At 49.7% G+C, this 11,718-nt stretch overlaps 1 protein-coding gene across 3 annotated transcripts in view; it reads right to left on the bottom strand.

Moving 5' to 3' along the window:
- The window catches only part of copb2 (COPI coat complex subunit beta 2), a 57,150-nt gene continuing 45,432 nt past the window's right edge, over nt 1-11,718 (bottom strand). For 2 of the 3 annotated variants that reach the window (XM_079531941.1, XM_079531943.1), the window contains 3 exons: nt 11,139-11,225; nt 6,027-6,179; nt 1-496 (listed from right to left, as the gene is read on the bottom strand). In XM_079531941.1, the coding sequence (XP_079388067.1) occupies nt 323-496; nt 6,027-6,179; nt 11,139-11,225 (414 nt within the window). In that variant the 3' untranslated portion in view covers nt 1-322. The remainder of the gene's footprint in view (nt 497-6,026; nt 6,180-11,138; nt 11,226-11,718) is intronic. The other variant, XM_079531942.1, reaches the window with a different exon arrangement.

The raw sequence follows: 11,718 nt of genomic DNA, 5'->3' as shown, positions 1-11,718 counted from the left end.
TGAATATTATGTACAGCAAAATGTGCTTTATTTGACAGCAGCTTCAGCCAATCAGGTTAACACAATATATAGTTAGGGTAACTCTTTAGCCAATGAGATTAACACAATATATAGTTAGAGTTAACTCTTTAGCCAATCAGGAGTTAGGGTTAACTCTTCAGCCAATGAGATTGACACAATATTTAGACGGTACAGTTCAAAGTGATCCTAACATTCTCATCCAAACAAAACAACAGTACAAAAAAAAGAAGTTTGGTCTCGTTTTAAATAATAAACGTTTAAAGAGCAGGAAATGATGTGAGTCATCCAGGAAGTGATGTCATCAGTCATCCAGGAAGTCATCATCCAGGTTGACGTCTGCTGTGTCGATGTCGTCCAGATCCAGGTTGTCCAAGTCCTCCTCTAGGTCCTCATCTCCTAGGTCCTCATCTCCTAGCTCCTTATCTCCTAGCTCCTCATCTCCTAGCACCTTATCTCCTAGGTCCTCATCCTCAACCTGTAAATATAAATATATAAATACCAGTAAGAATAAGAATAAGGAAAGAATAAGGTCGCAAATACAAGCGGCCAAAATTAGTTTTCTCCGACGGGTGGCTGGCATCTCCTAGAGATAGGGTGAGAAGTTCATCTCCTAGAGATAGGGTGAGAAGTTCATCTCCCTTAGAGATAGGGTGAGAAGTTCACCTCCCTTAGAGACAGGGTGAGAAGTTCACCTCCCTTAGAGACAGGGTGAGAAGTTCACCTCCCTTAGAGACAGGGTGAGAAGTTCACCTCCTAGAGACAGGGTGAGAAGTTCATCTCCTAGAGATAGGGTGAGAAGTTCACCTCCCTTAGAGACAGGGTGAGAAGTTCACCTCCCTTAGAGACAGGGTGAGAAGTTCACCTCCCTTAGAGACAGGGTGAGAAGTTCATCTCCCTTAGAGACAGGGTGAGAAGTTCACCTCCTAGAGACAGGGTGAGAAGTTCATCTCCTAGAGATAGGGTGAGAAGTTCACCTCCTAGAGATAGGGTGAGAAGTTCACCTCCTAGAGATAGGGTGAGAAGTTCACCTCCTAGAGACAGGGTGAGAAGTTCATCTCCCTTAGAGACGGGTGGCTGGCATCTCCTAGAGATAGGGTGAGAAGTTCATCTCCTAGAGATAGGGTGAGAAGTTCATCTCCCTTAGAGATAGGGTGAGAAGTTCACCTCCCTTAGAGACAGGGTGAGAAGTTCACCTCCCTTAGAGACAGGGTGAGAAGTTCACCTCCCTTAGAGACAGGGTGAGAAGTTCACCTCCTAGAGACAGGGTGAGAAGTTCATCTCCTAGAGATAGGGTGAGAAGTTCACCTCCCTTAGAGACAGGGTGAGAAGTTCACCTCCCTTAGAGACAGGGTGAGAAGTTCACCTCCCTTAGAGACAGGGTGAGAAGTTCATCTCCCTTAGAGACAGGGTGAGAAGTTCACCTCCTAGAGACAGGGTGAGAAGTTCATCTCCTAGAGATAGGGTGAGAAGTTCACCTCCTAGAGATAGGGTGAGAAGTTCACCTCCTAGAGATAGGGTGAGAAGTTCACCTCCTAGAGATAGGGTGAGAAGTTCACCTCCCTTAGAGACAGGGTGAGAAGTTCATCTCCCTTAGAGACAGGGTGAGAAGTTCATCTCCCTTAGAGATAGGGTGAGAAGTTCATCTCCTAGAGATAGGGTGAGAAGTTCATCTCCTAGAGATAGGGTGAGAAGTTCATCTCCCTTAGAGACAGGGTGAGAAGTTCATCTCCCTTAGAGACAGGGTGAGAAGTTCATCTCCCTTAGAGATAGGGTGAGAAGTTCACCTCCTAGAGATAGGGTGAGAAGTTCATCTCCCTTAGAGACAGGGTGAGAAGTTCATCTCCCTTAGAGACAGGGTGAGAAGTTCACCTCCCTTAGAGACAGGGTGAGAAGTTCACCTCCCTTAGAGACAGGGTGAGAAGTTCATCTCCCTTAGAGATAGGGTGAGAAGTTCACCTCCCTTAGAGACAGGGTGAGAAGTTCACCTCCCTTAGAGACAGGGTGAGAAGTTCATCTCCTAGAGATAGGGTGAGAAGTTCATCTCCTAGAGATAGGGTGAGAAGTTCATCTCCCTTAGAGATAGGGTGAGAAGTTCACCTCCCTTAGAGACAGGGTGAGAAGTTCACCTCCCTTAGAGACAGGGTGAGAAGTTCATCTCCTAGAGATAGGGTGAGAAGTTCATCTCCTAGAGATAGGGTGAGAAGTTCATCTCCCTTAGAGATAGGGTGAGAAGTTCATCTCCCTTAGAGACAGGGTGAGAAGTTCACCTCCCTTAGAGACAGGGTGAGAAGTTCACCTCCCTTAGAGACAGGGTGAGAAGTTCATCTCCCTTAGAGACAGGGTGAGAAGTTCACCTCCCTTAGAGACAGGGTGAGAAGTTCACCTCCCTTAGAGACAGGGTGAGAAGTTCACCTCCCCTAGAGACAGGGTGAGAAGTTCACCTCCCTTAGAGACAGGGTGAGAAGTTCACCTCCCTTAGAGATAGGGTGAGAAGTTCACCTCCCTTAGAGACAGGGTGAGAAGTTCATCTCCCTTAGAGATAGGGTGAGAAGTTCATCTCCCTTAGAGATAGGGTGAGAAGTTCACCTCCCTTAGAGATAGGGTGAGAAGTTCATCTCCCTTAGAGACAGGGTGAGAAGTTCACCTCCCTTAGAGACAGGGTGAGAAGTTCACCTCCCTTAGAGACAGGGTGAGAAGTTCATCTCCTAGAGATAGGGTGAGAAGTTCATCTCCTAGAGATAGGGTGAGAAGTTCATCTCCCTTAGAGATAGGGTGAGAAGTTCATCTCCCTTAGAGATAGGGTGAGAAGTTCATCTCCCTTAGAGACAGGGTGAGAAGTTCACCTCCCTTAGAGACAGGGTGAGAAGTTCACCTCCCTTAGAGACAGGGTGAGAAGTTCATCTCCTAGAGATAGGGTGAGAAGTTCATCTCCTAGAGATAGGGTGAGAAGTTCATCTCCCTTAGAGATAGGGTGAGAAGTTCATCTCCCTTAGAGATAGGGTCAGAAGTTCATCTCCTAGAGATAGGGTGAGAAGTTCATCTCCCTTAGAGATAGGGTGAGAAGTTCATCTCCCTTAGAGACAGGGTGAGAAGTTCACCTCCCTTAGAGACAGGGTGAGAAGTTCACCTCCCTTAGAGACAGGGTGAGAAGTTCATCTCCCTTAGAGACAGGGTGAGAAGTTCACCTCCCTTAGAGACAGGGTGAGAAGTTCACCTCCCTTAGAGACAGGGTGAGAAGTTCACCTCCCCTAGAGACAGGGTGAGAAGTTCACCTCCCTTAGAGACAGGGTGAGAAGTTCACCTCCCTTAGAGATAGGGTGAGAAGTTCACCTCCCTTAGAGACAGGGTGAGAAGTTCACCTCCCTTAGAGACAGGGTGAGAAGTTCATCTCCCTTAGAGATAGGGTGAGAAGTTCACCTCCCTTAGAGATAGGGTGAGAAGTTCATCTCCCTTAGAGATAGGGTGAGACGTTCACCTCCCTTAGAGACAGGGTGAGAAGTTCACCTCCCTTAGAGATAGGGTGAGAAGTTCATCTCCCTTAGAGATAGGGTGAGAAGTTCATCTCCCTTAGAGATAGGGTGAGAAGTTCACCTCCCTTAGAGACAGGGTGAGAAGTTCATCTCCTAGAGATAGGGTGAGAAGTTTATCTCCCTTAGAGATAGGGTGAGAAGTTCACCTCCCTTAGAGATAGGGTGAGAAGTTCACCTCCCTTAGAGATAGGGTCAGAAGTTCACCTCCCTTAGAGACAGGGTGAGAAGTTCACCTTCCTTAGAGATAGGGTGAGAAGTTCATCTCCCTTAGAGATAGGGTGAGAAGTTCATCTCCCTTAGAGATAGGGTGAGAAGTTCACCTCCCTTAGAGATAGGGTGAGAAGTTCATCTCCCTTAGAGACAGGGTGAGAAGTTCATCTCCCTTAGAGATAGGGTGAGAAGTTCATCTCCCTTAGAGATAGGGTGAGAAGTTCACCTCCCTTAGAGATAGGGTGAGAAGTTTATCTCCCTTAGAGACAGGGTGAGAAGTTCACCTCCCTTAGAGACAGGGTGAGAAGTTCACCTCCCTTAGAGACAGGGTGAGAAGTTCATCTCCTAGAGATAGGGTGAGAAGTTCACCTCCCTTAGAGACAGGGTGAGAAGTTCACCTCCCTTAGAGACAGGGTGAGAAGTTCACCTCCCTTAGAGACAGGGTGAGAAGTTCATCTCCTAGAGATAGGGTGAGAAGTTCACCTCCCTTAGAGACAGGGTGAGAAGTTCATCTCCTAGAGATAGGGTGAGAAGTTCACCTCCCTTAGAGACAGGGTGAGAAGTTCACCTCCCTTAGAGACAGGGTGAGAAGTTCATCTCCCTTAGAGACAGGGTGAGAAGTTCACCTCCCTTAGAGACAGGGTGAGAAGTTCACCTCCCTTAGAGACAGGGTGAGAAGTTCATCTCCTAGAGATAGGGTGAGAAGTTCACCTCCCTTAGAGACAGGGTGAGAAGTTCATCTCCCTTAGAGACAGGGTGAGAAGTTCATCTCCCTTAGAGACAGGGTGAGAAGTTCATCTCCCTTAGAGACAGGGTGAGAAGTTCACCTCCCGTAGAGACAGGGTGAGAAGTTCATCTCCATTAGAGATAGGGTGAGAAGTTCACCTCCCTTAGAGATAGGGTGAGAAGTTCACCTCCCTTAGAGATAGGGTGAGAAGTTCACCTCCCGTAGAGACAGGGTGAGAAGTTCACCTCCCTTAGAGATAGGGTGAGAAGTTCACCTCCCTTAGAGATAGGGTGAGAAGTTCACCTCCCTTAGAGATAGGGTGAGAAGTTCACCTCCCTTAGAGATAGGGTGAGAAGTTCATCTCCCTTAGAGATAGGGTGAGAAGTTCACCTCCCTTAGAGATAGGGTGAGAAGTTCACCTCCCTTAGAGATAGGGTGAGAAGTTCACCTCCCTTAGAGATAGGGTGAGAAGTTCACCTCCCTTAGAGATAGGGTGAGAAGTTCATCTCCCTTAGAGATAGGGTGAGAAGTTCACCTCCCTTAGAGATAGGGTGAGAAGTTCACCTCCCTTAGAGATAGGGTGAGAAGTTCACCTCCCTTAGAGATAGGGTGAGAAGTTCACCTCCCTTAGAGATAGGGTGAGAAGTTCACCTCCCTCAGAGATAGGGTGAGAAGTTCACCTCCCTTAGAGATAGGGTGAGAAGTTCACCCTGTGAGTGCCAAGCAGGGAGGCCGGGGATCAAACTCCGACCTCCCAGTTTCAGGGCGGACACTCTAACCACAAGGCAACTGTCTGTTTTTTTAAAGCATGTGTGCAACATGACAGCTGTTTTAAAGCATTGTACAGTAACAACTAAAGTCTCTTTAATGTTTATGTTGTACTGTATTACTACAAAACAATCTAAAATAAAGGGATTTAAGATCATTAAAGCTTGGGCTGTTGCCCTGAGTCCAGTGCATTTCTGCCTACTTTGGGTCCAAGACTTGTCCCAGTTGGTTGTCCCCATTCTCAATAGAAGTCTATGTAGGAGAGCCTCCATTGGACTGAAGCCAATAGAAGTCTATGTAGGAGAGCCTCCATTGGACTGAAGCCAATAGAAGTCTATGTAGGAGAGCCTCCATTGGACTGAAGCCAATAGAAGTCTATGTAGAAGAGCCTCCATTGGACTGAAGCCAATAGAAGTCTATGTAGGAGAGCCTCCATTGGACTGAAGCCAATAGAAGTCTATGTGGGAGAGCCTCCATTGGACTGAAGCCAATAGAAGTCTATGTAGGAGAGCCTCCATTGGACTGAAGCCAATAGAAGTCTATGTAGGAGAGCCTCCATTGGACTGAAGCCAATAGAAGTCTATGTGGGAGAGCCTCCATTGGACTGAAGCCAATAGAAGTCTATGTGGGAGAGCCTCCATTGGACTGAAGCCAATAGAAGTCTATGTAGGAGAGCCTCAATTGGACTGAAGCGTAACTCTGTCTATATCTAAGGCTCTAATTGGAACAGGACATGTTCTACATTATGTCCATATATGGACATATCCTACCTGGCAGGTCTCTGACTCTTCCTCTTCCTCTTGGTGAGGTGTGGGCGGGGCAGGATGGGAGAGGGGCTCAGGGTCAGACGGGGTCACCACTGATGACATCACACCCACCGATGACATCACACCGGCGGACGACTCCTCACTGTCCTCTGACGGCTGGACACACAAGAAAAGCCAATCAGAACTCTAGTTACTATCTGGACCAAACAGACCTCTAGCTACTATCTGGACCAATCAGAACTCTAGCAACTAGTGATGCGCGGGCCGGCTTTTTTTCATGACCCGCCCGTCCCGGGAGCCAGCCCGCACCAACCTGCCCCGCAAAACAACCCGCCCGCCCTGCGGCCCGCGCATCACTACTAGCTACTGTTTGGACCAATCAGAAGTTACTCTAGCTACTGTCTGGACCAATCAGAACGTTTAGGTTTAGGGGACATATGGTTAGATGTCGCCCTGGGCCAGACCTACGCTGTAGAGGCTGTCATTTGTTTGGGCGGAAGTTGCGGAATTGTAGCAGAAGTATCGCCCAAGGAAATTAATTTAATGCTTTACTAATCAGTTTACATTCTCCGCGAATGAAACAACAAACAAGTGTTGTGATTGGTGGGGAAAATATCGTATCCGGGGGAAATACATCTGACGGATGTTCCGGACGATACATCCGCCGATAGCTTCTCTGCCTTACGTTGTGACCGATAGCTTCTCTGCCTTACGTTGTGACCGATAGCTTCTCTGCCTTACGTTGTGACCGATAGCTTCTCTGCCTTACGTTGTGACCGATAGCTTCTCTGCCTTACGTTGTGACCGATAGCTTCTCTGCCTTACGTTGTGACCGATAGCTTCTCTGCCTTACGTTGTGACCGATAGCTTCTCTGCCTTACGTTGTGACCGATAGCTTCTCTGCCTTACGTTGTGACCGATAGCTTCTCTGCCTTACGTTGTGACCGATAGCTTCTCTGCCTTACGTTGTGACCGATAGCTTCTCTGCCTTACGTTGTGACCGATAGCTTCTCTGCCTTACGTTGTGACCGATAGCTTCTCTGCCTTACGTTGTGACCGATAGCTTCTCTGCCTTACGTTGTGACCGATAGCTTCTCTGCCTTACGTTGTGACCGATAGCTTCTCTGCCTTACGTTGTGACCGATAGCTTCTCTGCCTTACGTTGTGACCGATAGCTTCTCTGTCTTACGTTGTGACCGATAGCTTCTCTGTCTTACGTTGTGACCGATAGCTTCTCTGTCTTACGTTGTGACCGATAGCTTCTCTGTCTTACGTTGTGACTGATAGCTTCTCTGTCTTACGTTGTGACCGATAGCTTCTCTGCCTTACGTTGTGACCGATAGCTTCTCTGTCTTACGTTGTGACCGATAGCTTCTCTGTCTTACGTTGTGACCGATAGCTTCTCTGTCTTACGTTGTGACCGATAGCTTCTCTGTCTTACGTTGTGACCGATAGCTTCTCTGTCTTACGTTGTGACCGATAGCTTCTCTGCCTTACGTTGTGACCGATAGCTTCTCTGCCTTACGTTGTGACCGATAGCTTCTCTGCCTTACGTTGTGAACGATAGCTTCTCTGCCTTACGTTGTGACCGATAGCTTCTCTGCCTTACGTTGTGACCGATAGCTTATCTGCCTTACGTTGTGACCGATAGCTTCTCTGTCTTACGTTGTGACCGATAGCTTCTCTGTCTTACGTTGTGACCGATAGCTTCTCTGTCTTACGTTGTGACCGATAGCTTCTCTGCCTTCCGTTGTGACCGATAGCTTCTCTGCCTTACGTTGTGAACGATAGCTTCTCTGCCTTACGTTGTGACCGATAGCTTCTCTGCCTTACATTGTGACCAAGCTTTTCTTTTAGCTTCTCTGCCTTACGTTGTGAACGATAGCTTCTCTGCCTTACGTTGTGACCGATAGCTTCTCTGCCTTACGTTGTGACCGATAGCTTCTCTGCCTTACGTTGTGACCGATAGCTTCTCTGCCTTACGTTGTGACCGATAGCTTCTCTGCCTTACGTTGTGACCGATAGCTTCTCTGCCTTACGTTGTGACCGATAGCTTCTCTGCCTTACGTTGTGACCGATAGCTTCTCTGCCTTACGTTGTGACCGATAGCTTCTCTGCCTTACGTTGTGACCGATAGCTTCTCTGCCTTACGTTGTGACCGATAGCTTCTCTGTCTTACGTTGTGACCGATAGCTTCTCTGTCTTACGTTGTGACCGATAGCTTCTCTGTCTTACGTTGTGACCGATAGCTTCTCTGTCTTACGTTGTGACTGATAGCTTCTCTGTCTTACGTTGTGACCGATAGCTTCTCTGCCTTACGTTGTGACCGATAGCTTCTCTGTCTTACGTTGTGACCGATAGCTTCTCTGTCTTACGTTGTGACCGATAGCTTCTCTGTCTTACGTTGTGACCGATAGCTTCTCTGTCTTACGTTGTGACCGATAGCTTCTCTGTCTTACGTTGTGACCGATAGCTTCTCTGCCTTCCGTTGTGACCGATAGCTTCTCTGCCTTACGTTGTGACCGATAGCTTCTCTGCCTTACGTTGTGACCGATAGCTTCTCTGCCTTACGTTGTGACCGATAGCTTCTCTGCCTTACGTTGTGAACGATAGCTTCTCTGCCTTACGTTGTGACCGATAGCTTCTCTGCCTTACATTGTGACCAAGCTTTTCTTTTAGCTTCTCTGCCTTACGTTGTGAACGATAGCTTCTCTGCCTTACGTTGTGACTGATATCTTCTCTGCCTTAAGTTGTGACCAGGCTTTTCTTTTAGCTTCTCTGCCTTACGTTGTGACCAGGCTTTTCTTTTAGCTTCTCTGCCTTACGTTGTGATCAGGCTTTTCTTTTAGCTTCTCTGCCTTACGTTGTGACCAGGCTTTTCTTTTCACAGGTCAGTAAGCCTGGGGCCGAGGCTAGTTAGGGTTAGTTATAATAACCAACCTCTGACACGGCACACTACAGGGTAGCTTCCTGTGGGTTAGGGTTAGGTATAATTAACCAACCTTAGACACTGCTACAGGGTAGGTAGGGTAGGGTCCCAGGGGTAGGTAGGGTAGGGTCCCAGGGGTAGGTGGGGTAGGGTCGCAGGGGTAGGTGGGGTAGGGTCCCAGGGGTAGGTAGGGTAGGGTAGTGGGGTAGGGTCCCAGGGGTAGGTGGGGTAGGGTCCCAGGGGTAGGTAGGGTAGTGGGGTAGGGTCCCAGGGGTAGGTAGGGTAGGGTCCCAGGGGTAGGTAGGGTAGTGGGGTAGGGTCCTAGGGGTAGGTAGGGTAGGGTCCCAGGGGTAGGTAGGGTAGGGTCCCAGGGGTAGGTAGGGTAGGGTCCCAGGGGTAGGTGGGGTAGGGTCCCAGGGGTAGGTAGGGTAGGGTCCCAGGGGTAGGTAGGGTAGGGTAGTGGGGTAGGGTCCCAGGGGTAGGGTCCCAGGGGTAGGTAGGGTAGTGTCCTAGGGGTAGGTAGGGTAGGGGGGTAGGGTCCCAGGGGTAGGTGGGGTAGGGTCCCAGGGGTAGGTAGGGTAGGGTAGTGGGGTAGGGTCACAGGGGTAGGTAGGGTAGGGTCCCAAGGGTAGGTAGGGTAGGGTAGTGGGGTAGGGTCCTAGGGGTAGGTAGGGTAGGGTCCCACGGGTAGGTAGGGTAGGGTAGTGGGGTAGGGTCCTAGGGGTAGGTAGGGTAGGGTCCCAGGGGTAGGTAGGGTAGGGTCCCAGGGGTAGGTAGGGTAGGGTAGTGGGGTAGGGTCCCAGGGGTAGGTAGGGTAGGGTCCCAGGGGTAGGTAGGGTAGGGTAGTGGGGTAGGGTCCCAGGGGTAGGTAGGGTAGGGTCCCAGGGGTAGGTAGGGTAGTGGGGTAGGGTCCTAGGGGTAGGTAGGGTAGGGTCCCAGGGGTAGGTAGGGTAGGGTCCCAGGGGTAGGTGGGGTAGGGTCCCAGGGGTAGGTAGGGTAGGGTCCCAGGGGTGGGTAGGGTAGTGGGGTAGGGTCACAGGGGTAGGTAGGGTAGGGTCCCAGGGGTAGGTAGGGTAGGGTAGTGGGGTAGGGTCCCAGGGGTAGGTAGGGTAGGGTCCCAGGGGTAGGTAGGGTAGTGGGGTAGGGTCCTAGGGGTAGGTAGGGTAGGGTCCCAGGGGTAGGTAGGGTAGTGGGGTAGGGTCCTAGGGGTAGGTAGGGTAGGGTCCCAGGGGTAGGTAGGGTAGGGTCCCAGGGGTAGGTAGGGTAGGGTACTAGGGGTAGGTAGGGTAGGGTAGTGGGGTAGGGTCCCAGGGGTAGGTAGGGTAGGGTCCCAGGGGTAGGTAGGGTAGGGTCCCAGGGGTAGGTGGGGTAGGGTCCCAGGGGTAGGTAGGGTAGGGTAGTGGGGTAGGGTCACAGGGGTAGGTAGGGTCCCACGGGTAGGTAGGGTAGGGTAGTGGGGTAGGGTCCCAGGGGTAGGTAGGGTAGGGTCCCAGGGGTAGGTAGGGTAGGGTAGTGGGGTAGGTAGGGTAGGGTAGTGGGGTAGGGTCCCAGGGGTAGGTAGGGTAGGGTCCCAGGGGTAGGTAGGGTAGGGTAGTGGGGTAGGGTCCCAGGGGTAGGTGGGGTAGGGTCCCAGGGGTAGGTAGGGTAGTGGGGTAGGGTCCTAGGGGTAGGTAGGGTAGGGTCCCAGGGGTAGGTAGGGTAGGGTACCAGGGGTAGGTAGGGTAGTGGGGTAGGGTCCTAGGGGTAGGTAGGGTAGGGTCCCAGGGGTAGGTAGGGTCCCAGGGGTAGGTAGGGTAGGGTACCAGGGGTAGGTAGGGTAGTGGGGTAGGGTCCTAGGGGTAGGTAGGGTAGGGTCCCAGGGGTAGGTAGGGTCCCAGGGGTAGGTAGGGTAGGGTACCAGGGGTAGGTAGGGTAGGGTACCAGGGGTAGGTAGGGTAGTGGGGTAGGGTCACAGGGGTAGGTAGGGTAGGGTCCCAGGGGTAGGTAGGGTAGGGTAGTGGGGTAGGGTCCCAGGGGTAGGTAGGGTAGGGTACCAGGGGTAGGTAGGGTAGTGGGGTAGGGTCACAGGGGTAGGTAGGGTAGGGTCCCACGGGTAGGTAGGGTAGGGTAGTGGGGTAGGGTCCCAGGGGTAGGTAGGGTAGGGTCCCAGGGGTAGGAAGGGTAGGCTAGTTATAATAATAACCAACCTTAGACACTGCACAGGAAGCTACAGGGTAGCTTCCTGTGGGCTCGTATCCCTGAGCTTCCTCCAGAAGGTTCCGCTCTTCATTAAGCTGAAACACAAACAAATGTTCACTTTACTAATTATTACATCACTTTACTAATTATTATATCACTTTAAATAATGACATACTGTAATTATATATAATAGTTCTTTACTAATTATTATATCACTTTAAATAATGACATACTGTAATTATATATAATAGTTCTTTACTAATTATTATATCACTTTAAATAATGACATACTGTAATTATATATAATATTTCTTACTGTAACCAGAGGGTAATCAGTAGCAGGTCTACAGGTTTAGTAGTTTAGATTACAGTATATATATATATATATATATATATATAATCTTACTGTAACCAGGTATTATTAATATAATCTTATGGTAACCAGAGGGTAGTCAGTAGTATAGATTACAGTATTCTTACGGTAACCAGAGGGTAGTCAGTAGTATAGATTACAGTATTCTTACGTTAACCAGAGGGTAGTCAGTAGTATAGATTACAGTATTCTTACAGTAACCAGAGGGTAGTCAG

The sequence above is a fragment of the Electrona antarctica genome (genome assembly GCF_951216825.1).
Source record: "Electrona antarctica genome assembly, contig: scaffold_196, whole genome shotgun sequence".
Lineage (NCBI taxonomy): Eukaryota > Metazoa > Chordata > Actinopteri > Myctophiformes > Myctophidae > Electrona > Electrona antarctica.
The sequence above is the reverse complement of the archived record's forward strand: the minus strand, read 5'-3'. Positions and strand labels throughout refer to the sequence as shown.